A 27558-nucleotide genomic window follows, 5' to 3' on the forward strand; every position below is an offset into this window, starting at 1 on the left:
GGAACGTGGGTGAGAAGGGAACGTGGGTGAGAAGGGAACGTGGGTGAGAAGGGAACGTGGGTGAGAAAGGAACGTGGGTGAGAAGGGAACGTGGGCGAGAAGGGAACGGCGGCGAGAAGGGAATGTGGGTGAAAATGCTACCTGTATAAAATAAAGACTCCTCTCCAAATTATGTTGACAGGGTGGAATCCCCAATAAATGTGTAACGTGATTAAACTTCTTTTTTTTTTTTTACATTTCAAGAGTCTTTCCCGTGAAGGACTCGGGGTAGGGTCCACATGACCATCCTCCATGAAAGGTGGCTATCGAGGAGGGGAGGAGCCTCTTCCGTTCGTCTACTAACTAATTGGCACCACTCGACCACTTATCGGTTTCCGGATCACGCAGAAGAGAGGACGGAGAGAGGACAGACTTTTTCCCAAATGAGAAAAGGCCGTCCATACATACATAGAAGAGTCTGTCCTTCTAGCGGTTGATACTCAGAGAGATACTACTCTCTCTGAGACCAGAGGGACAGTTCAGTAAAACACAGAACAATAAGGGAGAAAAATAGCTTTGAGTGCCAGGAGATTTCCCCGAATAGGAGAAACTCTGGGGCTCCACGCTCACGTCGCTGACTGTCTGTGTAGGAAAACAATATGGCCGCCCTGCAGTGAGAAGAGAACACCACTCAGCCTGACAACCAGGCTTCATTGGGTGAGTCTGGGACTACGTCCTAAATGGTACCCTATTCCCTACATAGTGCACTACTTTAGACCAGAGCTCTATGGGCCCTGGCACCCTATTCCCTACATAGTGCACTACTTTAGACCAGCTCTATGGGCCCTGGCACCCTATTCCCTATATAGTGCACTACTTTAGACCAGAGCTCTATGGGCCCTGGCACCCTATTCCCTACATAGTGCACTACTTTAGACCAGAGCATGTGTAGGGAATAGGGTGACCTTCACTGGCTGCACTGGAAACTGGTGCAGAGAGGAGAGGAGGAGAGAGAGAAAGGAAGGAGAGGAGGAGAGAGAGAAAGGAAGGAAAGGAGGAGAGAGAGAAAGGAAGGAAAGGAGGAGAGAGAGAAAGGAAGGAAAGGAGGAGAGAGAGAAAGGAAGGAAAGGAGGAGAGAGGAAGGAGAGGAAAACTGGCAGGCAGACTGGATGACTCTGGAGAGAAGAGAAAAGGGAGAGAGAGGAGGGTAGGGAAGGGAGAAGGAGGGAGGGAGAGGGAGGGAGATGGGAGGTAAAGATGAAGGGAGTGTGAGAGAATGCAAAGTGAGGGAGATGGAAGAGTGGAAAGTGGAAGAGAGGGAGAAGGGAGGGAGAGCAGGCAGAGTGAGGGAGATGTAGGGAGAGAGAGCAGGCAGTGAGATGGAGAGAGAGAGAGAGAGCAGGCAGAGTGAGGGAGATGGAGAGAGAGGAAGGAAGGAGAGCAGGCAGAGATCCATGAAGAGAACATCTATTATTTAACATATGAATCATGGGACAGCAGGAGGCAACACTCTGATCAACAGAGAGAGAAAGGGAGGGAAGAAGAGAGGAGGGGAAAACACTAGAACTCAGTAGGGTTGTGGATCTATTCTGGATGTAGTGTGGATGTATTCTGGGTGTGGATGGATGTATTCTGGGTGTATTCTGGATGTGGATCTATTCTGGGTGTATTACAACTCCAGCACAACCCCTCCTATGGACGAGGGTTGACCAGAAATGTCTGGTCGGGTCTCCTCAAGTCTGTGCACACACACCTCCGTCCTCCTCCTCCACTAGGTTTCACCTCCCTCCTCCTCCTACACTAGGTTTCATCACCCTCCTCACCCAGGGTTTCTCCTCCCCCAGGGTTAGGGTATGGGATAAGGGCTAGGTCTGTTTCAGGGTATCTCCTCCCTTCAGGGTGTAGGTTAGGTCTCAGACTTGGTTCTCCCCACAGGCTCTACACATCCTCCCCTCAGTGGAAGGGACAGGGTCTGTTTCAGTGTGTTTAGGGTGTCAGTCTCCCCCCTCCCCCGAGACAGGGTCTATCACTAGGAGATTTTACAGTTGTTGCGTGTGCAGTTCTGTGGGGGGCTCTGGGGGGGTTTGATAGATTTCGAACGCTTCAGACTGTTCCCTTTAGACCCGCCCGCCGCGTTGGCCAGCGAATAGGAACGTCCGTGCATCATCACTGCGTTCATCCCATTGGCCATAGAGAAGGACTTGAGGTGGGACTTTATCGCCACGGGCAACGGCAGCTTGTCGATCAGGTGGACGGGCGTGCAGGAGACAATCGCTCTGCAGCACAGGTCCTGGAGAGTGAAGACTGGAGGGAGAGGGGAGGAGAGACAGTTACTTCAACCTTGTTCTGTCCTGTTACAGCATTAGCTAGCTAGCAACAGATCATTAGCTAGCTAGCAACCTGCTAACCACAGATCATTAGCTAGCAACCTGCTAACCACAGATCATTAGCTAGCTAGCAACCTCGTAACCACAGATCATTAGCTAGCTAGCTAGCTAGCAACCTTCTAACCACCGATCATTAGCTAGCTAGCAACCTGCTAACCACAGATCATTAGCTAGCAACCTGCTAACCACAGATCATTAGCTAGCTAGCAACCTCGTAACCACAGATCATTAGCTAGCTAGCTAGCTAGCAACCTGCTAACCACCGATCATTAGCTAGCTAGCTAGCTAGCAACCTGCTAACCACCGATCATTAGCTAGCTAGCAACCTGCTAACCACAGATCATTAGCTAGCTAGCAACCTGCTAACCACAGATCATTAGCTAGCTAGCAACCTGCTAACCACAGATCATTAGCTAGCTAGCAACCTGCCTGACCACAGATCATTAGCTAGCTAGCAACCTGCCTAACCACAGATCATTAGCTAGCTAGCAACCTGCCTAACCACAGATCATTAGCTAGCTAGCAACCTGCCTAACCACAGATCATTAGCTAGCTAGCAACCTGCCTAACCACAGATCATTAGCTAGCTAGCAACCTGCTAACCACAGATCATTAGCTAGCTAGCAACCTGGTAACCACAGATCATTAGCTAGCTAGCAACCTGCTAACCACAGATCATTAGCTAGCTAGCAACCTGTTAACCACAGAGCATTAGCTAGCTAGCAACCTGCCTAACCACAGATCATTAGCTAGCTAGCAACCTGCTAACCACAGATCATTAGCTAGCTAGCAACCTGCTAACCACAGATCATTAGCTAGCTAGCAACCTGCTAACCACAGATGAAGGATATCGTGTGGTAATTTTACCAGCAGTAAACATCTGGTGGTTCAGAAAGGAACAAGGGAGAGCTTCTTTAGATGCGCTTCTAATGTGGTCCTCCGTAGCGCAGTCGCTAGAGCGCTGCCCTCCGTAGCTCAGTCGCTAGAGCGCGGCCCTCCGTAGCTCAGCCGCTAGAGCGCGGCCCTCCGTAGCTCAGCCGCTAGAGCGCGGCCCTCCGTAGCTCAGCCGCTAGAGCGCGGCCCTCCGTAGCTCAGTCGCTAGAGCGCGGCCCTCCGTAGCTTAGCCGCTAGAGCATAGCACTTGCAACACCGGGATAGTGGGTTCAATTCTCGGGACCGTCCAAACGTAAAATGTATGTACGCATGACTAAGTCACTGGATAAAGCTCCTGCTAAATGGTATATGTTATAATATTAAAGTAGGACAGCTGTATGTAGGCTGAATCTTATTGTGTTCCTTCTGGTGCTCCTAAACCCTGGATTCTGTAATTACTACCTATTTATATCATCTATACCTTGAATACTTTTTATTGTGGTCCTACAATTTTTTTCTAATTAGGAGCACATGTAGTCCTTGTACATTTTTTTTTTATCAGTGTCAAGCTCCCCCCCCCCCCCCCCCTCCCCCTCCCCTCCTACCTCTGTTGGGCTTCCAGAACTTCTCCATGCCGTGCCTCATCAGTACGATGCGAGACAGCTCTGTGAACGACTCGATGACGTTGAAGTTGCAGAGCGGGCTGACCTCAAAGAAGGTCATGCCGTTCTTCTCCGCGTACGCCCGGGCCTGCTCCGTAGGAACCTGCCGCTTGAACGCCAGGTGGAGCCGGTTGCCTACCAGGATACGAGGTACACCCGGGGCATGCTGATGGGAGGGAGAGAGGGGGGGGGGGAATTTCAGTGGTTTACAGGAAGTAGAAAACAGTAGTAAGTTATAGAAACTGTTAGAACTGTCTCTTTTATATATATATATATATATCCCATCCTATCAGTATCCATCCTATCAGTATCCATCCTATCAGTATCCATCCTATCCTATCAGTATCCATCCTATCCTATCAGTATCCATCCTATCAGTATCCATCCTATCAGTATCCATCCTATCAGTATCCATCCTATCCTATCAGTATCCATCCTATCAGTATCCATCCTATCCTATCAGTATCCATCCTATCAGTATCCATCCTATCAGTATCCATCCTATCAGTATCCATCCTATCCTATCAGTATCTATCCTATCAGTATCCATCCTATCAGTATCCATCCTATCCTATCAGTATCCATCCTATCAGTATCCATCCTATCAGTATCCATCCTATCCTATCAGTATCCATCCTATCAGTATCCTATCAGTATCCTATCCTATCAGTATCCATCCCATCCTATCAGTATCCATCCCATCCTATCAGTATCCATCCTATCAGTATCCATCCTATCCTATCAGTATCCATCCTATCAGTATCCTATCCTATCAGTATCCATCCTATCCTATCAGTATCCATCCTATCCTATCAGTATCCATCCTATCCTATCAGTATCCATTCTATCCTATCAGTATCCATTCTATCCTATCAGTATCCATTCTATCCTATCAGTATCCATCCTATCCTATCAGTATCCATCCTATCAGTATCCATTCTATCAGTATCCATCCTATCAGTATCCATCCTATCAGATCAGTATCCATCCTATCAGTATCCATCCTATCAGTATCCATCCTATCCTATCAGTATCCATCCCATCAGTATCCATCCCATCAGTATCGACACGCTGCAACAACACACTTAACGAGCGTTCCCTCTGCGTGGTGTTTAGGGAAACACATGTTGCATCTTGGGTCGTTGTAGGAAAGATACGTGGTTAAAACACTGGTAAGCCTGAGTTCCATCGCTATGGGAAACGGGCCCTGGTCTTTCTAGCGGCTTCACCTTTCATTCTACCAATCAAATTCTCTAGTCTATTCCCCCCCCATCTGTCTGTCTGTCTCTCTCCCTCTCCTTTCCTCCCCCTCGTCTCTCTCCCCCCTCTTTCTGCCCCCCCCCATCTGTCTGTCTCTCTCCCTCTCCTTTCCTCCCCCTCGTCTCTCTCCCCCCTCTTTCTGCCCCCCCCCCCATCTGTCTGTCTCTCTCCCTCTCCTGTGGAGCCGGTTGCCTACCAGGATACGAGGTACACCCGGGGCATGCTGATGGGAGGGGAGAGGGGGGGGGGGAATTTCAGTGGTTTACAGGAAGTAGAAAACAGTAGTAAGTTATAGAAACTGTTAGAACTGTCTCTTTTATATATATATATATATATATATATATATATATATATATCCCATCCTATCAGTATCCATCCTATCAGTATCCATCCTATCAGTATCCATCCTATCCTATCAGTATCCATCCTATCAGTATCCATCCTATCAGTATCCATCCTATCAGTATCCATCCTATCCTATCAGTATCCATCCTATCAGTATCCATCCCATCCTATCAGTATCCATCCTATCAGTATCCATCCTATCAGTATCCATCCCATCAGTATCCATCCCATCAGTATCCATCCTATCAGTATCCATCCTATCAGTATCCATCCTATCCTATCAGTATCCATCCTATCAGTATCCTATCCTATCAGTATCCATCCCATCCTATCAGTATCCATCCTATCAGTATCCATCCTATCAGTATCCATCCTATCAGTATCCATCCTATCAGTATCCATCCTATCAGTATCCATCCTATCCTATCAGTATCCATCCTATCAGTATCCTATCAGTATCCTATCCTATCAGTATCCATCCCATCCTATCAGTATCCATCCTATCAGTATCCATCCTATCCTATCAGTATCCATCCTATCAGTATCCATCCTATCAGTATCCTATCCTATCAGTATCCATCCTATCCTATCAGTATCCATCCTATCCTATCAGTATCCATCCTATCCTATCAGTATCCATTCTATCCTATCAGTATCCATTCTATCCTATCAGTATCCATCCTATCAGTATCCATTCTATCAGTATCCATCCTATCAGTATCCATCCTATCAGATCAGTATCCATCCTATCAGTATCCATCCTATCAGTATCCATCCTATCCTATCAGTATCCATCCCATCAGTATCCATCCCATCAGTATCGACACGCTGCAACAACACACTTAACGAGCGTTCCCTCTGCGTGGTGTTTAGGGAAACACATGTTGCATCTTGGGTCGTTGTAGGAAAGATACGTGGTTAAAACACTGGTAAGCCTGAGTTCCATCGCTATGGGAAACGGGCCCTGGTCTTTCTAGCGGCTTCACCTTTCATTCTACCAATCAAATTCTCTAGTCTATTCCCCCCCCATCTGTCTGTCTGTCTCTCTCCCTCTCCTTTCCTCCCCCTCGTCTCTCTCCCCCCTCTTTCTGCCCCCCCCCATCTGTCTGTCTCTCTCCCTCTCCTTTCCTCCCCCTCGTCTCTCTCCCCCCTCTTTCTGCCCCCCCCCCATCTGTCTGTCTCTCTCCCTCTCCTGTGGAGCCGGTTGCCTACCAGGATACGAGGTACACCCGGGGCATGCTGATGGGAGGGAGAGAGGGGGGGGGGGGAATTTCAGTGGTTTACAGGAAGTAGAAAACAGTAGTAAGTTATAGAAACTGTTAGAACTGTCTCTTTTATATATATATATATATATATATATATATATCCCATCCTATCAGTATCCATCCTATCAGTATCCATCCTATCAGTATCCATCCTATCCTATCAGTATCCATCCTATCCTATCAGTATCCATCCTATCCTATCAGTATCCATCCTATCAGTATCCATCCTATCAGTATCCATCCTATCAGTATCCATCCTATCCTATCAGTATCCTATCCTATCAGTATCCATCCTATCAGTATCCATCCTATCAGTATCCATCCTATCAGTATCCATCCTATCAGTATCCATCCTATCCTATCAGTATCCATCCTATCCTATCAGTATCCATCCTATCAGTATCCATCCTATCAGTATCCATCCTATCCTATCAGTATCCATCCTATCAGTATCCTATCCTATCAGTATCCATCCCATCCTATCAGTATCCATCCTATCAGTATCCATCCTATCAGTATCCATCCTATCAGTATCCATCCTATCCTATCAGTATCCATCCTATCAGTATCCTATCAGTATCCTATCCTATCAGTATCCATCCCATCCTATCAGTATCCATCCTATCAGTATCCATCCTATCCTATCAGTATCCATCCTATCAGTATCCATCCTATCCTATCAGTATCCATCCTATCAGTATCCTATCCTATCAGTATCCATCCTATCCTATCAGTATCCATCCTATCCTATCAGTATCCATTCTATCCTATCAGTATCCATTCTATCCTATCAGTATCCATCCTATCAGTATCCATTCTATCAGTATCCATCCTATCAGTATCCATCCTATCAGTATCCATCCTATCAGTATCCATCCTATCCTATCAGTATCCATCCCATCAGTATCCATCCCATCAGTATCGACACGCTGCAACAACACACTTAACGAGCGTTCCCTCTGCGTGGTGTTTAGGGAAACACATGTTGCATCTTGGGTCGTTGTAGGAAAGATACGTGGTTAAAACACTGGTAAGCCTGAGTTCCATCGCTATGGGAAACGGGCCCTGGTCTTTCTAGCGGCTTCACCTTTCATTCTACCAATCAAATTCTCTAGTCTATTCCCCCCCCATCTGTCTGTCTGTCTCTCTCCCTCTCCTTTCCTCCCCCTCGTCTCTCTCCCCCCTCTTTCTGCCCCCCCCATCTGTCTGTCTCTCTCCCTCTCCTTTCCTCCCCCTCGTCTCTCTCCCCCCTCTTTCTGCCCCCCCCCCATCTGTCTGTCTCTCTCCCTCTCCTTTCCACCCCCTCGTCTCTCCCCCTCCCCCGTTTCGTATCTGTCTCCCGCTCTCTGAATGACAGGAGTCCAGTTCCAGGGTACTGTAGACTAGAGGTGAACCAGGAAAGACATATCTTCACCAAACACCCTGAGAGAAACACACACACAGGGAGGATGTCCTCTAGGCTTCTGCATCCCAGAAGGACATGGTGTGTCTATAGCAGTACTCTGGGTCTATTCGGTTCTGTTCACCGAGGTGTGTTGAGGACTATGGGACAGGGTCTCTCCTTTCCTCTCCTTTCCTTTCCTCTCCCTCCCCTCCCCTCTCCTCCTCCTCCTCCACCTCCTCTACCCTCCCCTCTCCTCCTCCTCTCCCCTCTCCTCTCCCTCCCCTCCTCTCCTCTCCTCTCCTCCCCCTCCTCCACCTCCTCTACCCTCCCCTCTCCTCCTCCTCTCCCCTCTCCTCTCCCTCCCCTCCCCTCCTCTCCTCTCCTCTCCTCCCCTCTCCCCTCTCCTCTCCTCTCCTCTCCTCTCCTCCTCTACCCTCTCCTCTCCTCCTCTACCCTCCCCTCTCCTTTCCCCTCTCCTCCTCCTCTCCCTCCATACCTCGTCAATCTCTCGTATCCAGCGGTCGATGCCTTCGAACGACCAGCGGTTTGCGATGTCATACACCAGCAGGATTCCCTGGAGAGAAAACACACACACACACACACGGCATTGTTCTTTATGTCCTGTTTATAGAAGTAGGAGGAGCAGACAGGACCAGCCAAACACACTCAGTAGGGGACTTGTGTCATTAGATTGTGTGTGTGTACTATGTCATTAGATTGTGTGTGTACTGGATTAGATGAGTTTATTAGTCATGTGCACAGAGTCTCAGATGTAATTGCAGGGTACAGTGAAACTGTAGCTCCAACACTGCAGGTCAAAAAGAGAAGTACATGAAACAATAATACTAATATAATACTAATATAATACTAATATAATACTAATATAATACTAATATATATACTAATATATATACTAATATAATACTAATATATATACTAATATAATACTAATATATATACTAATATATATACTAATATAATACTAATATATATACTAATATAATACTAATATATATACTAATATAATACTAATATATATACTAATATACTACTAATATATATACTAATATAATACTAATATATATACTAATATAATACTAATATATATACTAATATAATACTAATATATATACTAATATAATACTAATATAATACTAATATATATACTAATATAATACTAATATAATACTAATATATATACTAATATAATACTAATATATATACTAATATAATACTAATATATATACTAATATAATACTAATATAATACTAATATATATACTAATATAATACTAATATATATACTAATATAATACTAATATATATACTATATACAGTCGGGAAGTTTACATACACCTTAGCCAAATACATTTAAACTCAGTTTTTCACAATTCCTGACATTTAATCCTAGTAAAAAAATGCCCTGTCTTAGGTCAGTTAGGATCATCACTTTATTTTAAGAATGTGAAATGTCAGAATAATAGTAGAGAGAAGGATTTATTTCAGCTTTCATTTCTTTCATCACATTCCCGGTGGGTCAGACGTTTACATACACGCAATTAGTATTTGGTAGCATTGTCTTTAAATTGTTTAACTTGGGTCAAACGTTTCGGGTAGCCTTCCACAAGCTTCCCACAATAAGTTGGGTGAATATTGGCCCATTCCTCCTCCTCGGTGTAACTGAGTCAGGTTTGTAGGCCTCCTTGCTCGCACACACTTTTTCAGTTCTGCCCACACATTTTCTATGGGATTGAGGTCAGGGCTTTGTGATGGCCACTCAAATACCTTGACTTTGATGTCCTTAAGCCATTTTGCCACAACTTTGGAAGCATGCTTGGGGTCAATGTCCATTTGGAAGAACCATTTGCGACCAAGCTTTAACTTCCTGACTGATGTCTTGAGATGTTGCTTCAATATATCCACATAATTTTCCTACCTCATGATGCCAACTATTTTGTGAAGTGCACCAGTCCCTCCTGCAGCAAAGCACCCCCACAACATGCTGCTGCCACCCCCGTGCTTCACTGTTGGGATGGTGTTCTTCGGCTTGCAAGCCTCCCCCTTTTTCCTCCAAGCATAACGATGGTCATTATGGCCAAACAGTTTCATCAGACCAGAGGACATTTCTCCAAAAACTACAATCTTTGCCCCCATGTGCAGTTACAAACCGTAGTCTGGCTTTTTTTAATGGCGGTTTTGGAGCAGTGGCTTCTTCCGTGCTGAGCGGCCTTTCAGGTTATGTCGATATAGGACTCGTTTTACTGTGGATGTAGATACTTTTGTACCCATTTCCTCCAGCATCTTCACAAGGTCCTTTGCTGTTATTCTGGGATTGATTTGCACTTTTCGCACCAAAGTACGTTCATCTCTAGGAGACAGAACGTGTCTCCTTCCTGAGCGGTATGACGACTGCATGGTCCCATGGTGTTTATACTTGCGTACTATTGTTTGTACAGATGAACGTGGTACCTTCAGGCGTTTGGAAATTGCTCCCAAGGATGAACCTGACTTGGAGGTCTACAATTTCTTTTTCTGAGGTCTTAGCTGATTTCTTTAGATTTTCCCATGATGTCAAGCAAAGAGGCACTGAGTTTGAAGGTAGGCCTTGAAATACATCCACAGGTAGACCTCCAATTGACTCAAATTATGTCAATTAGCCTATCAGAAGCTTCTAAAGCCATGACATCATTTTCTGGAATTTTTCAAGTTGTTTAAAGTCAACTTAGTGTATGTAAAGTTCTGGCCCACTAGAATTGTGATACAGTGAATTATAAGTGAAATCATCTGTCTGTAAACAATTGTTGGAAAAATGACTTGTGTCATGCACAAAATAGATGTCCTAACCGACTTGCCAAAACTATAGTTTGTTAACAAGAAATTTGTGGAGTGGATGAAAACCAAGTTTTAATGACTCCAACCTGAGTGTATGTAAACTTCTGACTTCAACTGTATATATACACACTATGTCAGCAGAATGTGTGTACCATGTCAGCAGAATGTGTGTACCATGTCAGCAGAATGTGTGTACCATGTCAGCAGAATGTGTGTACCATGTCAGCAGAATGTGTGTACCATGTCAGCAGAATGTGTGTACCATGTCAGCAGAATGTGTGTACCATGTCAGCAGAATGTGTGTACCATGTCAGCAGAATGTGTGTACCATGTCAGCAGAATGTGTGTACCATGTCAGCAGAATGTGTGTACCATGTCAGCAGAATGTGTGTACCATGTCAGCAGAATGTGTGTACCATGTCAGCAGAATGTGTGTACCATGTCAGCAGAATGTGTGTACCATGTCAGCAGAATGTGTGTACCATGTCAGCAGAATGTGTGTACCATGTCAGCAGAATGTGTGTACCATGTCAGCAGAATGTGTGTACCATGTCAGCAGAATGTGTGTACCATGTCAGCAGAATGTGTGTACCATGTCAGCAGAATGTGTGTACCATGTCAGCAGAATGTGTGTACCATGTCAGCAGAAAGTGTGTACCATGTCAGCAGAAAGTGTGTACCATGTCAGCAGAATGTGTGTACCATGTCAGCAGAATGTGTGTACCATGTCAGCAGAATGTGTGTACCATGTCAGCAGAATGTGTGTACCATGTCAGCAGAATGTGTGTACCATGTCAGCAGAATGTGTGTACCATGTCAGCAGAATGTGTGTACCATGTCAGCAGAATGTGTGTACCATGTCAGCAGAATGTGTGTACCATGTCAGCAGAATGTGTGTACCATGTCAGCAGAATGTGTGTACCATGTCAGCAGAAAGTGTGTACCATGTCAGCAGAATGTGTGTACCATGTCAGCAGAATGTGTGTACCATGTCAGCAGAATGTGTGTACCATGTCAGCAGAATGTGTGTACCATGTCAGCAGAATGTGTGTACCATGTCAGCAGAATGTGTGTACCATGTCAGCAGAAAGTGTGTACCATGTCAGCAGAAAGTGTGTACCATGTCAGCAGAATGTGTGTACCATGTCAGCAGAATGTGTGTACCATGTCAGCAGAATGTGTGTACCATGTCAGCAGAATGTGTGTACCATGTCAGCAGAATGTGTGTACCATGTCAGCAGAATGTGTGTACCATGTCAGCAGAATGTGTGTACCATGTCAGCAGAATGTGTGTTCCTACCTGAGCCCCTCTGGAGTAGGACCTGAAGATGGTGCAGAACCTCCCCTGTCCTGACGTGTCCCTGAGAGAGAGAGAGATCTGAGTTAACCACAATTAAAGGGAAATTCCGCCAATTTTGATCTGTGGTTAAAAAGAGAAGGTTCTAAAAATAAATGTATCTGTGACATCACAGGATAGGATTCAAAGTAAGAAAAAGTGATTTTCAAAACCTGCAACGAGTTTCTAGCCAGGAGGGTATCATCTTCCTCCCCACGTCACCACAAATCCCATAGCGTTTGAATATCACTGTTTTTAAAATGGTTTAACTTCTGATGATATCATCGGGTAAAACTTTGACATTAAATTTGTTTCTACAAAACGTAGAAAATGTGCCGTTTCCACATACAGTGTCAATCTACGGTGTACCAAACGGAGATGAATGATTATCCAAGATAAAGCCCAGATAATGCACTTCAGAAAACAAGGGTAGAGTAAGAAGACTTCTCTTTAGGCCAACGCCCCTAAACTAATGAGTACCCATCCTAACATACTGTATAATACCTACTTAATGAATACCCATACTAACATACTGTATACGACCTACTTAATGAGTACCCATACTAACATACTGTATACTACCTACTTAATGAGTACCCATACTAGCATACTGTATACGACCTACTTAATGAATACCCATACTAACATACTGTATACCCACCCTAACATACTGTATACTACCTACTTAATGAGTACCCATACTAACATACTGTATACCCATACTAACATACTGTATACTACCTACTTAATGAGTACCCATACTAACATACTGTATACCCATACTAACATACTGTATACTACCTACTTAATGAGTACCCATACTAACATACTGTATACTACCTACTTAATGAGTACCCATACTAACATACTGTATACTACCTACTTAATGAGTACCCATACTAACATACTGTATACCCATACTAACATACTGTATACTACCTACTTAATGAGTACCCATACTAACATACTGTATACGACCTACTTAATGAGTACCCATACTAACATACTGTATACCCACCCTAACATACTGTATACTACCTACTTAATGAGTACCCATACTAACATACTGTATACTACCTACTTAATGAGTACCCATACTAACATACTGTATACCCATACTAACATACTGTATACTACCTACATAATGAGTACCCATACTAACATACTGTATACTACCTACTTAATGAGTACCCATACTAACATACTGTATACTACCTACTTAATGAGTACCCATACTAGCATACTGTATACCCACCCTAACATACTGTATACTACCTACTTAATGAGTACCCATACTAACATACTGTATACCCACCCTAACATACTGTATACTACCTACTTAATGAGTACCCATACTAACATACTGTATACCCATACTAACATACTGTATACTACCTACTTAATGAGTACCCATACTAACATACTGTATACTACCTACTTAATGAGTACCCATACTAACATACTGTATACTACCTACTTAATGAGTACCCATACTAACATACTGTATACTACCTACTTAATGAGTACCCATACTAACATACTGTATACTACCTACTTAATGAGTACCCATACTAACATACTGTATACTACCTACTTAATTAATGAGTACCCATACTAACATACTGTATACTACCTACTTAATGAGTACCCATACTAACATACTGTATACTACATACTTAATGAGTATATACTATTAGTTAATTTCAGTATACTGTAAACAAACGGTATTGTTTCAGTTGAGCGTACTAGCATTTTGCCTGTCGACCGGAAGTTGATGCTGTTGCTATGCAACCTCTTGCTAGCTTGTTAGCATTACAAATGACTAGCTAGGCATGTTAAGATTTCGGGTGTGTTCGTAAATTCAATCTGGAGTACTTTCTGTTTCACACAACTCTCCCACTGACTGACAATGCTTCACACAACTCTCCAGACTGACTGTTTAGACATATTTAGCAAATGTACTGAAAATGAAACACAGAAATGCCCCTGTGTATTCACACCCCTGTGTATTCACACCCCTCTGCTATGTCACTACAGATGGAGCTGTGTATTCACCTTGATCATCCTTGATGTCACTACAAATTGGAGTCCACCGGTGGCCAATTCAATAGTTTGGACATGATTTAGAAAGAAACACACTTGTCTATTTAAGGTCCCACAGTTGACAGAGCAACTCTACCACGATGTCAGAGGAGAAACCCCACCACGACGTCAGAGGAGAAACCCCACCACGAAGTCAGAGGAGAACCTATACCACGAAGTCAGAGGAGAAACCCCCACCACGACGTCAGAGGAGAAACCCCCACCACGACGTCAGAGGAGAAACCCCACCACGAAGTCAGAGGAGAAACCCCCACCATGTCCAAGGAACTGTCCGTAGATCTCCAATATAAAATTGTGATGAGGCATATATCTGGGAAAGGGTATAAAACTAGTTTCCGAGAGAAATGGACTGCTAATTTCTACGCTCCAAAATGGCCACCTAGCTTCCCAAGGCCAAAAGGCCTTCAGCTGTACAGAGTGGGGCTGAGTTGAAATGGACTGCTGATATCTCTGTTAGTCAGAGGGCAGATCGATGTATCTGTCACCACAGACAGGGTTGGGTTGGTCCTGTCCAGCACTACTTTACTGCTTCACACAACTCTACTGACTGACTGTTTCACACAACTCTACTGGCTGACCGTTTCTGTTTCACACAACTCTACTGGCTGACCGTTTCTGTTTCACACAACTCTACTGGCTGACTGTTTCACACAACTCTACTGGCTGACTGTTTCACACAACTCTACTGGCTGACTGTTTCTGTTTCACACAACTCTACTGGCTGACTGTTTCACACAACTCTACTGGCTGACTGTTTCACACAACTCTACTGGCTGACTGTTTCTGTTTCACACAACTCTACTGACTGACTGTTTCACACAACTCTACTGACTGACTGTTTCACACAACTCTACTGACTGACTGTTTCACACAACTCTACTGGCTGACTGTTTCACACAACTCTACTGGCTGACTGTTTCACACAACTCTACTGGCTGACTGTTTCACACAACTCTACTGGCTGACTGTTTCACACAACTCTACTGGCTGACTGTTTCACACAACTACTGGCTGACTGTTTCACACAACTCTACTGGCTGACTGTTTCACACAACTCTACTGGCTGACTGTTTCACACAACTCTACTGGCTGACTGTTTCTGTTTCACACAACTCTACTGACTGACTGTTTCACACAACTCTACTGACTGACTGTTTCACACAACTCTACTGACTGACTGTTTCACACAACTCTACTGGCTGACTGTTTCACACAACTCTACTGGCTGACTGTTTCACACAACTCTACTGGCTGACTGTTTCACACAACTCTACTGGCTGACTGTTTCACACAACTCTACTGGCTGACTGTTTCACACAACTACTGGCTGACTGTTTCACACAACTCTACTGGCTGACTGTTTCACACAACTCTACTGGCTGACTGTTTCTGTTTCATACAACTCTACTGGCTGACTAATTCACACAACTCTACTGGTTGACTGTTTCTGTTTCACACAACACTACTGACTGACTGTTTCTGTTTCACACAACTCTACTGGCTGACTGTTTCACACAACTCTACTGGCTGACTGTTTCTGTTTCACACAACTCTACTGGCTGACTGTTTCTGTTTCACACAACTCTACTGGCTGACTGTTTCTGTTTCACACAACTCTACTGGCTGACTGTTTCTGTTTTACACAACTCTACTGGCTGACTGCTTCACACAACTCTACTGGCTGACTGCTTCACACAACTCTACTGGCTGACTGCTTCACACAACTCTACTGGCTGACTGCTTCACACAACTCTACTGGCTGACTGCTTCACACAACTCTACTGGCTGACTACTTCACACAACTCTACTGGCTGACTGTTTCACACAACTCTACTGGCTGACTGTTTCACACAACTCTACTGGCTGACTGTTTCTGTTTCACACAACTCTACTGGCTGACTAATTCACACAACTCTACTGGTTGACTGTTTCTGTTTCACACAACTCTACTGGCTGACTGTTTCACACAACTCCACTGGCTGACTGTTTCACACAACTCTACTGACTGACTGCTTCACACAACTCTACTGGCTGACTGTTTCTGACTGACCCTGTAAAACAACACCTGACTGACCCTATACAACAACACCTATCATACTACTATGACTGACCCTGTAAAACAACACCTATTATACTACTATGACTGACCCTGTAAAACAACACCTATCATACTACTATGACTGACCCTGTAAAACAACACCTATCATACTACTATGACTGACCCTGTAAAACAACACCTATCATACTACTATGACTGACCCTGTAAAACAACACCTATCATACTACTATGACTGACCCTGTACAACAACACCTATCATACTACTATGTCTGACCCTGTACAACAACACCTATCATACTACTATGACTGACCCAGTAAAACAACACCTATCATACTACTATGACTGACCCTGTACAACAACACCTATCATACTACTATGACCCTGTAAAACAACACCTATCATACTACTATGACTGACCCTGTAAAACAACACCTATCATACTACTATGACTGACCCTGTAGAACAACACCTATCATACTACTATGACTGACCCTGTAGAACAACACCTATCATACTACTATGACTGACCCTGTAAAACAACACCTATCATACTACTATGACTGACCCTGTAGAACAACACCTATCATACTACTGACTGACCCTGTAAAACAACACCTATCATACTACTATGACTGACCCTGTAAAACAACACCTATCATACTACTATGACTGACCCTGTACAACAACACCTATCATACTACTATGACTGACCCTGTAAAACAACACCTATCATACTACTATGACTGACCCTGTAAAACAACACCTATCAAACTACTATGACTGACCCTGTAGAACAACACCTATCATACTACTATGACTGACCCTGTAGAACAACACCTATCATACTACTATGACTGACCCTGTAAAACAACACCTATCATACTACTATGACTGACCCTGTAAAACAACACCTATCATACTACTATGACTGACCCTGCAAAACAACACCTATCATACTACTATGACTGACCCTGTAAAACAACACCTATCATACTACTATGACTGACCCTGTAAAACAACACCTATCATACTACTATGACTGACCCTGTAAAACAACACCTATCATACTACTATGACTGACCCTGTAAAACAACACCTATCATACTACTATGTCTGACCCTGTAAAACAACACCTATCATACTACTATGTCTGACCCTGTACAACAACACCTATTATACTACTATGACTGACCCTGTAAAACAACACCTATCATACTACTATGTCTGACCCTGTACAACAACACCTATCATACTACTATGACCCTGTACAACAACACCTATCATACTACTATGACTGACCCTGTAAAACAACACCTATCATACTACTATGACTGACCCTGTAAAACAACACCTATCATACTACTATGACTGACCCTGTAAAACAACACCTATCATACTACTATGACTGACCCTGTACAACAACACCTATCATACTACTATGACTGACCCTGTACAACAACACCTATCATACTACTATGACTGACCCTGTACAACAACACCTATCATACTACTATGACTGACCCTGTAAAACAACACATTACACTGCACTAATAACCACAACGTGTTGATTGATGTAGGATGTACTAACCACAGCTCCAGTTTCACTCTCCTCCCATCCAGCAGAATAGTGGTGGTCTTGTAGTCGATGCCTGGATGGAGGAGAGAGGGAGGAGGTTGAGAGAGAGAGGAGAGAGAGAGAGAGACAGAGAGAGAGACAGAGAGAGAGACAGAGAGAGAGACAGAGAGAGAGAGAGCGAGACAGAGAGACAGAGAGACAGAGAGACAGAGAGACAGAGAGAGAGAGAGAGAGAGAGAGAGAGAGAGAGAGAGAGAGAGAGAGAGCGAGAGAGAGACAGAGAGAGAGACAGAGAGACAGAGAGAGAGAGAGAGAGAGAGCGGGTTGAGAGAGAGAGAGAGAGCGGGTTGAGAGAGAGAGAGAGAGGAGGTTGAGAGGGGGAGGTTGAGAGAGAGAAGGGGGAGGTTGAAATACAGAAGAGAAAGTGGTAGGGAGGAGGGTGAGAGAAAGAAGGGAGAGGTATTAGACATTAAAAATCATTATCAGTTCACCTGTCCTTATAGCTCTCTGTGTGTGTGTGTGTGTGTGTGTGTGTGTGTGTGTGTAAAAGGACACACGTTGTGCTTCAGTTGCAGTTCTCCACTTGGATGAGAAATCTTTGCTCTCGTCCTGACCAATCAAATTACTGCTTTCACGGCGGTCTATGGCACTGCATCTCAGTGCTAGAGGCGTCACTACAGACCCTGGTTCGATTCCAGGCTCATTCACAATTGGCCCAGCGTCGTCTGCGTTAGAGTTTGGCCGGGGGGAAGGCCGTCATTGTAAATAAGAATTTGTTCTTAGTTGACTTTCCAAGTTAAATACAATTTTAAAATTCACGAACTGGCATTATTTTATTTAAAAGGAACTCAGTCCACCTTTAAAGTTACTCTTGAAAGGTGTAATAGTAATAATCAGTTCCTCTGTCATTTTGGGGTGGCTGGGTAGCCTAGTGGTTAGAGCGTTGGACTAGTAATCCGAAGGTTGCAAGTTCAAACCCCCGAGCTGACAAGGTGAAAATCTGTCGTTCTGCCCCTGAACAGGTAGTTAACCCACTGTTCCTAGGCCGTCATTGAAAATAAGAATTTGTTCTTAACTGACTTGCCCAGTTAAATAAAGGAAACATTTTAATTTAAAATGGCAGTCATTACAGACCTTATCAGACATTTATAACCTGTCAGAAATGTCCAGATCAGCCAGCTCACGTCAGCTGACGCTTTTTAATTCAGGTTTTCACGTTGTCCTTTTGTCACTCAAATAGACATGGCTTGTCCCCATAGGGGTGTGAACAGTGCTGGTCCCCATAGGGGTGTGAACAGTGCTGGTCCCCATAGGGGTGTGAACAGTGCTGGTCCCCATAGGGGTGTGAACAGTGCTGGTCCCCATAGGGGTGTGAACAGTGCTGGTCCCCATAGAGGTGTGAACAGTGCTGGTCCCCATAGAGGTGTGAACAGTGCTGGTCCCCATAGAGGTGTGAACAGTGCTGGTCCCCATAGAGGTCTGAACAGTCTGTATCATGAACAGTGCTGGTCCCCATAGAGGTCTGAACAGTCTGTATCATGAACAGTGCTGGTCCCCATAGAGGTCTGAACAGTCTGTATCATGAACAGTGCTGGTCCCCATAGAGGTGTGAACAGTCTGTATCATGAACAGTGCTGGTCCCCATAGGGGTGTGAACAGTGCTGGTCCCCATAGAGGTGTGAACAGTGCTGGTCCCCATAGGGGTGTGAACAGTGCTGGTCCCCATAGAGGTGTGAACAGTGCTGGTCCCCATAGAGATGTGAACAGTGCTGGTCCCCATAGAGGTGTGAACAGTCTGTATCATGAACAGTGCTGGTCCCCATAGAGATGTGAACAGTCTGTATCATGAACAGTGCTGGTCCCCATAGAGGTGTGAACAGTCTGTATCATGAACAGTGCTGGTCCCCATAGAGGTGTGAACAGTCTGTATCATGAACAGTGCTGGTCCCCATAGAGGTGTGAACAGTCTGTATCATGAACAGTGCTGGTCCCCATAGAGGTCTGAACAGTCTGTATCATGAACAGTGCTGGTCCCCATAGAGGAGTGAACAGTCTGTATCATGAACAGTGCTGGTCCCCATAGAGGTGTGAACAGTGCTGGTCCCCATAGAGGTGTGAACAGTGCTGGTCCCCATAGAGGTCTGAACAGTCTGTATCATGAACAGTGCTGGTCCCCATAGGGGTGTGAACAGTCTGTATCATGAACAGTGCTGGTCCCCATAGGGGTGTGAACAGTGCTGGTCCCCATAGGGGTGTGAACAGTGCTGGTCCCCATAGAGGTGTGAACAGTGCTGGTCCCCATAGAGGTGTGAACAGTCTGTATCATGAACAGTGCTGGTCCCCATAGAGATGTGAACAGTCTGTATCATGAACAGTGCTGGTCCCCATAGAGGTGTGAACAGTCTGTATCATGAACAGTGCTGGTCCCCATAGAGGTGTGAACAGTCTGTATCATGAACAGTGCTGGTCCCCATAGAGGTGTGAACAGTCTGTATCATGAACAGTGCTGGTCCCCATAGAGGAGTGAACAGTCTGTATCATGAACAGTGCTGGTCCCCATAGAGGAGTGAACAGTCTGTATCATGAACAGTGCTGGTCCCCATAGGGGTGTGAACAGTGCTGGTCCCCATAGAGATGTGAACAGTCTGTATCATGAACAGTGCTGGTCCCCATAGAGGTCTGAACAGTCTGTATCATGAACAGTGCTGGTCCCCATAGAGGTGTGAACAGTCTGTATCATGAACAGTGCTGGTCCCCATAGAGGTGTGAACAGTCTGTATCATGAACAGTGCTGGTCCCCATAGAGGTCTGAACAGTCTGTATCATGAACAGTGCTGGTCCCCATAGAGGTCTGAACAGTCTGTATCATGAACAGTGCTGGTCCCCATAGAGGTCTGAACAGTCTGTATCATGAACAGTGCTGGTCCCCATAGGGGTGTGAACAGTCTGTATCATGAACAGTGCTGGTCCCCATAGGGGTGTGAACAGTCTGTATCATGAACAGTGCTGGTCCCCATAGGGGTGTGAACAGTCTGTATCATGAACAGTGCTGGTCCCCATAGGGGTGTGAACAGTGCTGGTCCCCATAGAGGTGTGAACAGTGCTGGTCCCCATAGAGATGTGAACAGTCTGTATCATGAACAGTGCTGGTCCCCATAGGGGTGTGAACAGTCTGTATCATGAACAGTGCTGGTCCCCATAGAGGTCTGAACAGTCTGTATCATGAACAGTGCTGGTCCCCATAGGGGTGTGAACAGTCTGTATCATGAACAGTGCTGGTCCCCATAGAGGTGTGAACAGTCTGTATCATGAACAGTGCTGGTCCCCATAGGGGTGTGAACAGTGCTGGTCCCCATAGAGGTGTGAACAGTCTGTATCATGAACAGTGCTGGTCCCCATAGAGATGTGAACAGTCTGTATCATGAACAGTGCTCGTCCCCATAGAGATGTGAACAGTCTATCATGAACAGTGCTCGTCCCCATAGAGATGTGAACAGTCTGTATCATGAACAGTGCTGGTCCCTATAGAGGTCTGAACAGTCTGTATCATGAACAGTGCTGGTCCCCATAGAGGTGTGAACAGTCTGTATCATGAATAGAGCTCGTCCCCATAGAGATGTGAACATTAGATAGTTCCTGAAGACAGAGCATCTCTCTCTCTCTCTCTCTCTCTCTCTCTCTCTCTCTCTCTCTCTCTCTCTCTCTCTCTCTCTCTCTCTCTCTCTCATTAGTTATTCCCTCTATCTTTTCCCCCCATGTCTCTGGGGGATGTGTCTGATGGAGCTGAGAGTGTGTGAAGCAGCTCTTTTGAAGCCACAGACCAGCAGCCCCCCCCCACTTCTCTCTCTCTCCATCACCCCCCAACTATCAACAGCAGTAAGCTGTCACATCCAGCAGCACCATAACACCCAGACAGACATCTGTCCTCTTTCCTCATGCCCAAGGAGAGCTCACCCCATCGGGTACGGATCTGTCACAACCTCCCCTCTCCACTGAGAACCTCCAGGACTCCGACAGAGTCACACAACAGCTAGCCTGTAGACACCCCTAGCTCTGAACGATAATGACTGGGGATTCCCGGTAACAATGTTACTGTATTGAATAAAAATAAAAATAAATAAACCACACAACCTTTGAAATGACTTAACAAGGACAACGTAGGCAGTTCAACACACACCCTGATGAACTGGTGTGGAAGCTATGATTCCAGGCGTGATGGTAGCTAATGGGCGTCTCCCGACTCAACACACACCCTGACAAACCAGAATAGAAGGCATCTGGTGATCCTCGGGCTAAGGTCATGGTGACTGTGTAGCTACACTCTCAGGGGACATGCTGGGTGTGTGTGTGTGGAGTGTGTGTGTAGTGTGTAGTGTGTGTGTGGAGTGTGTGTGTGGAGTGTGTGTGTGTAGTGTGTGTACTCTATAATACAAGGCTTGTTGTAGGACTGTGAAGTCATTCAAACCAGGGGTGGGAGGAAAGGTCTGGTTTGAAAAGCTTCTCTTAAAACGTTATTATTTAAAAACAAATAAAAATACACAGGATAGGTGTTGTTCTACAGGGTCAGTCATAGTAGTATGATAGGTGTTGTTTTACAGGGTCAGTCATAGTAGTATGATAGGTGTTGTTTTACAGGGTCAGTCATAGTAGTATGATAGGTGTTGTTTTACAGGGTCAGTCATAGTAGTATGATAGGTGTTGTTTTACAGGGTCAGTCATAGTAGTATGATAGGTGTTGTTTTACAGGGTCAGTCATAGTAGTATGATAGGTGTTGTTTTACAGGGTCAGTCATAGTAGTATGATAGGTGTTGTTTTACAGGGTCAGTCATAGTAGTATGATAGGTGTTGTTTTACAGGGTCAGTCATAGTAGTATGATAGGTGTTGTTTTACAGGGTCAGTCATAGTAGTATGATAGGTGTTGTTTTACAGGGTCAGTCATAGTAGTATGATAGGTGTTGTTCTACAGGGTCAGTCATAGTAGTATGATAGGTGTTGTTTTACAGGGTCAGTCATAGTAGTATGATAGGCGTTGTTTTACAGGGTCAGACATAGTAGTATGATAGGTGTTGTTTTACAGGGTCAGTCATAGTAGTATGATAGGTGTTGTTTTACAGGGTCAGTCATAGTAGTATGATAGGTGTTGTTCTACAGGGTCAGTCATAGTAGTATGATAGGTGTTGTTTTACAGGGTCAGTCATAGTAGTATGATAGGTGTTGTTTTACAGGGTCAGACATAGTAGTATGATAGGTGTTGTTTTACAGGGTCAGTCATAGTAGTATGATAGGTGTTGTTTTACAGGGTCAGTCATAGTAGTATGATAGGTGTTGTTTTACAGGGTCAGTCATAGCAGTATGATAGGTGTTGTTTTACAGGGTCAGTCATAGTAGTATGATAGGTGTTGTTTTACAGGGTCAGTCATAGTAGTATGATAGGTGTTGTTTTACAGGGTCAGTCATAGTAGTATGTTACCCCTGGAGGAAACTAGGGTTAAGTGCCTTCCTCAAGGCACTTGGAGATTTCCACCTTGTCGACTCGGGCAGCGACCTTTCAGCTACTGACCCTTCTGCTGTAACTGATGCATTATTAGTTAGTGAGACAGTGACTGGACCCTCTGTAGCTGATACATTATTAGTTAGTGAGACAGTGACTGGACCTTCTGCTGTAGCTGATACATTATTAGTTAGTGAGACAGTGACTGGACCTTCTGCTGTAGCTGATGCATTATTAGTTAGTGAGACAGTGACTGGATCTTCTGCTGTAGCTGATGCATTATTAGTTAGTGAGACAGTGACTGGACCTTCTGCTGTAGCTGATGCATTATTAGTTAGTGAGACAGTGACTGGACCTTCTGCTGTAGCTGATGCATTATTAGTTAGTGAGACAGTGACTGGACCTTCCGCTGTAACTGATGCATTATTAGTTAGTGAGACAGTGACTGGACCTTCTGTTGTAGCTGATGCATTATTAGTTAGTGAGACAGTGACTGGACCTTCTGCTGTAGCTGATGCATTATTAGTTAGTGAGACAGTGACTGGACCTTCTGCTGTAGCTGATGCATTATTAGTTAGTGAGACAGTGACTGGACCTTCTGCTGTAGCTGATGCATTATTAGTTAGTGAGACAGTGACTGGACCTTCTGCTGTAGCTGATGCATTATTAGTTAGTGAGACAGTGACTGGACCTTCCGCTGTAACTGATGCATTATTAGTTAGTGAGACAGTGACTGGACCTTCTGTTGTAGCTGATACATTATTAGTTAGTGAGACAGTGACTGGACCTTCTGCTGTAGCTGATACATTATTAGTTAGTGAGACAGTGACTGGACCTTCTGCTGTAGCTGATGCATTATTAGTTAGTGAGACAGTGACTGGACCCTCTGCTGTAGCTGATACATTATTAGTTAGTGAGACAGTGACTGGACCCTCTGCTGTAGCTGATACATTATTAGTTAGTGAGACAGTGACTGGACCTTCTGCTGTAGCTGATGCATTATTAGTTAGTGAGACAGTGACTGGACCCTCTGCTGTAGCTGATACATTATTAGTTAGTGAGACAGTATGAATGTGTCTGCATTGTTCAGACGTTTTTACAGGAGCGGAAAAGATTATTCACTTACCACACACAGCGGACTGGTATGTGTCTGTTTTTAGGTGGTGTGTGTGTGTGTGTGTAGATGGTGTGTGTGTGTGTGTAGATGGTGTGTGTGTGTGTAGATGGTGTGTGTGTGTGTGTGTAGATGGTGTGTGTGTGTGTGTGTGTGTGTGTGTGTGTAGATGGTGTGTGTGTGTGTGTAGATGGTGTGTGTGTGTGTGTAGATGGTGTGTGTGTGTGTATGTAGATGGTGTGTGTTGCTGTGTTTGTGTGTAGTATGTGTATACATGTGTTATGTGTCCATGCGTCTGTGTGTGTGTTGATGGTGTGTGTGTAGTATGTGTATACATGTGTTATGTGTCCGTGTGTGTCTGTGTCTTTACGCGTTCGTGCTGTGTATTTGTATTTATTAGAGATCCCCCTTAGCTGCTGCCAAGACTTTGTGTGTGTGTGTGTGTGTGTGTGTAGTACATTTGCAAGTGAGTCATTTAGCAGAAGCTCTTATCCAGAGCGACTGACAGTTAGTGCATTCATCCTAAGACAGCTCGGTTGGACCACCACATAATCACTGTCACAGTAAGTACATTTTCCCCTTCAATAAAGTAGTTATTAGAAAAAGTCCTGAGCTCGTGACTCACCACTGCTGTACGCGTACGGAGACTCTGCCGATCCATCCTGTAGGCTGTCTAGTATCTCCCCTTTCCCCACATCGCTGTCCCCGACCAAGAGGAACTTCAACAGGTAGTCATAACTCTTCACCGGGCTGCCCTGGGTACCCATCCTACCTTCCTCACATCTGTACCCTCACACACTGGGGGAGGAGAGTGGAGAGGATGGAGGCAGAGGGGGACTAAGGCGGGATAGTGGCTGGAGAGAGGGGGGGAAACAGGTACAGTCTATTCCAGCAGAGAAGTTAAAAGAGTCAAGAGTCTGTGTGGTCCTCCAGTTGAGAATTGTTGATTAGCCCTACGGCCCACTGTTGTGTGTCGAGGTGGAGTTGAGGCGCTGCTACAGGTTAAAACACCTGACCACCATTGTAGCTTGGCAAGTCTGAATGATGCAGCAACAGTGGACACAATAAAAAATAAAAAGTCCCTCCAGGTTAAACAGCTTGCAGCAGTTGGAAGTACGGTGTGCTGCTCAAAACCAAAAACGTCCCTTGGACAGGAATTAGGCAGGGTACCAGTGGTGGTCCAAATAACGTCACTGCTGAAAGCAAGCTGCGAGCAGAAGTCCTGATCTTCCAACCTCAACACCGTTTTACAACTGGTATTTATTTAACCACCGACTTCTCTGACTGCTAGCGCTTCAAACACCTGTCACAGTTTAAAACATAAATTACATTTAAAATACAACGCGGTTGCTTCATCAACAGACGGCTAGTAAACGAACCTTGTTGTGAGCTATCTGGCAATAACCTCTCTTTAGATGAAAACAACATATTTGTTTTGTGGACGTGACGTTAGCTAAACTGTATATTTTAAGGACGTAGCTAGTTTCCTAGTTAGCGTACAGGCTATCTGTGTCCTTATTGTTAGCATAACGTTAGCTAGCTAGCGAGTAATGCCATTATGGGCTAGCTATCGCAACAAAGAAAGTGTTATCAAGAACATCTAACGTTACAGCCTATGTTGAGCCCACAAAACAAAACTGTTTATAACCTGTTTTCTTTTAAAACTAGATAGTTAGCAACCCTGTTATAGTAATTAAAGGGTAAATAGGCATATGAACAACAGCTTTGCGTGGCTGGCAAGACAGGAGGAGCAAGTTAACTGGATATGCTAAGCTAGCTGGTAATGCTAAACTAGCTGGGTATGCTAAGCTAGCTGGTAATGCTAAACTAGTTGGGTATGCTAAGCTAGCTGGTAATGCTAAGCTAGCTGGTAATGCTAAACTAGCTAGATATTCGTGGTTAGTTGACAAGTGTCAAATCAAATCAACGACAGAGGTCAACATCCGAATTAAATAACATACCCTATATGTATCAGTTTGAGCTCTCATTCATAAACCAGTTAGGTAATAATTTTACGAGTAATCTCCTGACCTGTCGAAAACTGGACTATCCTCTTCCTAAGTGGTTTACGATGCTGGCTTCCTTGGTACCGATTGCTTGCTAACTTCACCCGAGACTGGCTGCTCTGAAATCGGGCCCCTCTCTCTTGTCCGGACAACAAAGATCCGTAACTTCCCGACCTTTTCCTTGCCTTGGTTCTATCCAGAACTTGCAGTTTGCCGTATTTTCTCGTGGGTCCAAAGCACACTTTGAGATGTAAGGTTTTAGTCCAAGTCCGCGGTAAATCATTTGAAAATCTCAGTTTGCAAAATCATACATGTGTTTTTTTTCCTCCACGCTCAATCATATTCGCGATAACACACTGTAGTTGACAGATAGGCACTGCACAGTCTGGTGCTCGAGGTTCCCGCTCCGCCCTTACCAGCCTCTGATTGGATATACATACGCACAGAATGATCCGATTGGCTATCAGAAAAATCAATCATAAAATCTGTCAACAACACATTGAGAGTGTGGAAGTGACTGAGATTAAGGGGCAGATTCGACTATGTTGATCGTACTGGTCGACTGGGTACTGGTCTGTGACCGGTGACGCAAACGGGCAAAGGCAGGTGAAGGAGGATCGGTAATCTTGCGCTGCTCCGTTCGTGTTGTCAACAAGGCAGCATGGTGCATCATCCAGAAACATACATCTCTTTCCAATAAAAATGTTTTTGAGCCGATTTCGCCATGGGCTTTGAATGGGGTACCTGGCTCACGCCTGGGGGGCAGCCCGGTTCTAAAACGAATGCAATCAACTTTCACCCGGTGCAAAACACGCCTTATCGGGCGTCCCGGACAGATTGATTAATCGAATGCCTTCAATGCTAATCAGATGATAGAATGGATT

At 44.6% G+C, this 27558-nt stretch overlaps 1 protein-coding gene across 1 annotated transcript; it reads right to left on the reverse strand.

Annotated features, from left to right (window-relative positions):
- Nucleotides 1-220: 220 nt before the first annotated feature.
- Nucleotides 221-27027, reverse strand: LOC139421774 (ras-related protein Rab-40C). The gene is made up of 6 exons (XM_071172895.1): nt 25294-27027; nt 18074-18134; nt 12287-12347; nt 8652-8729; nt 3845-4067; nt 221-2283 (listed from the first exon to the last, which is right to left on the reverse strand). The coding sequence occupies exons 1-6, from the start codon at nt 25433-25435 to the stop codon at nt 2009-2011; spliced, it is 840 nt and encodes a 279-aa protein (XP_071028996.1). The 5' UTR covers nt 25436-27027; the 3' UTR covers nt 221-2008.
- Nucleotides 27028-27558: the final 531 nt, after the last annotated feature.

The sequence above is a fragment of the Oncorhynchus clarkii genome, chromosome 12 (genome assembly GCF_045791955.1).
Source record: "Oncorhynchus clarkii lewisi isolate Uvic-CL-2024 chromosome 12, UVic_Ocla_1.0, whole genome shotgun sequence".
Classification (NCBI taxonomy): domain Eukaryota; kingdom Metazoa; phylum Chordata; class Actinopteri; order Salmoniformes; family Salmonidae; genus Oncorhynchus; species Oncorhynchus clarkii.

What these genes read in the sequence shown, in the direction of transcription:
- LOC139421774 (XM_071172895.1), bottom strand. Translation starts at nt 25,435, where the DNA reads ATGGGTACCCAGGGCAGCCCGGTGAAGAGTTATGACTACCTGTTGAAG. An exon ending in TCCGTACGCGTACAGCAGTG is followed by an intron (nt 18,135 to 25,293) that starts GTGAGTCACGAG and finishes TCCTCCATCCAG; the next exon opens with GCATCGACTACAAGACCACC. An exon ending in GTTCTGGAAGCCCAACAGAG is followed by an intron (nt 2,284 to 3,844) that starts GTAGGAGGGGAG and finishes CTCTCCCTCCAG; the next exon opens with TCTTCACTCTCCAGGACCTG.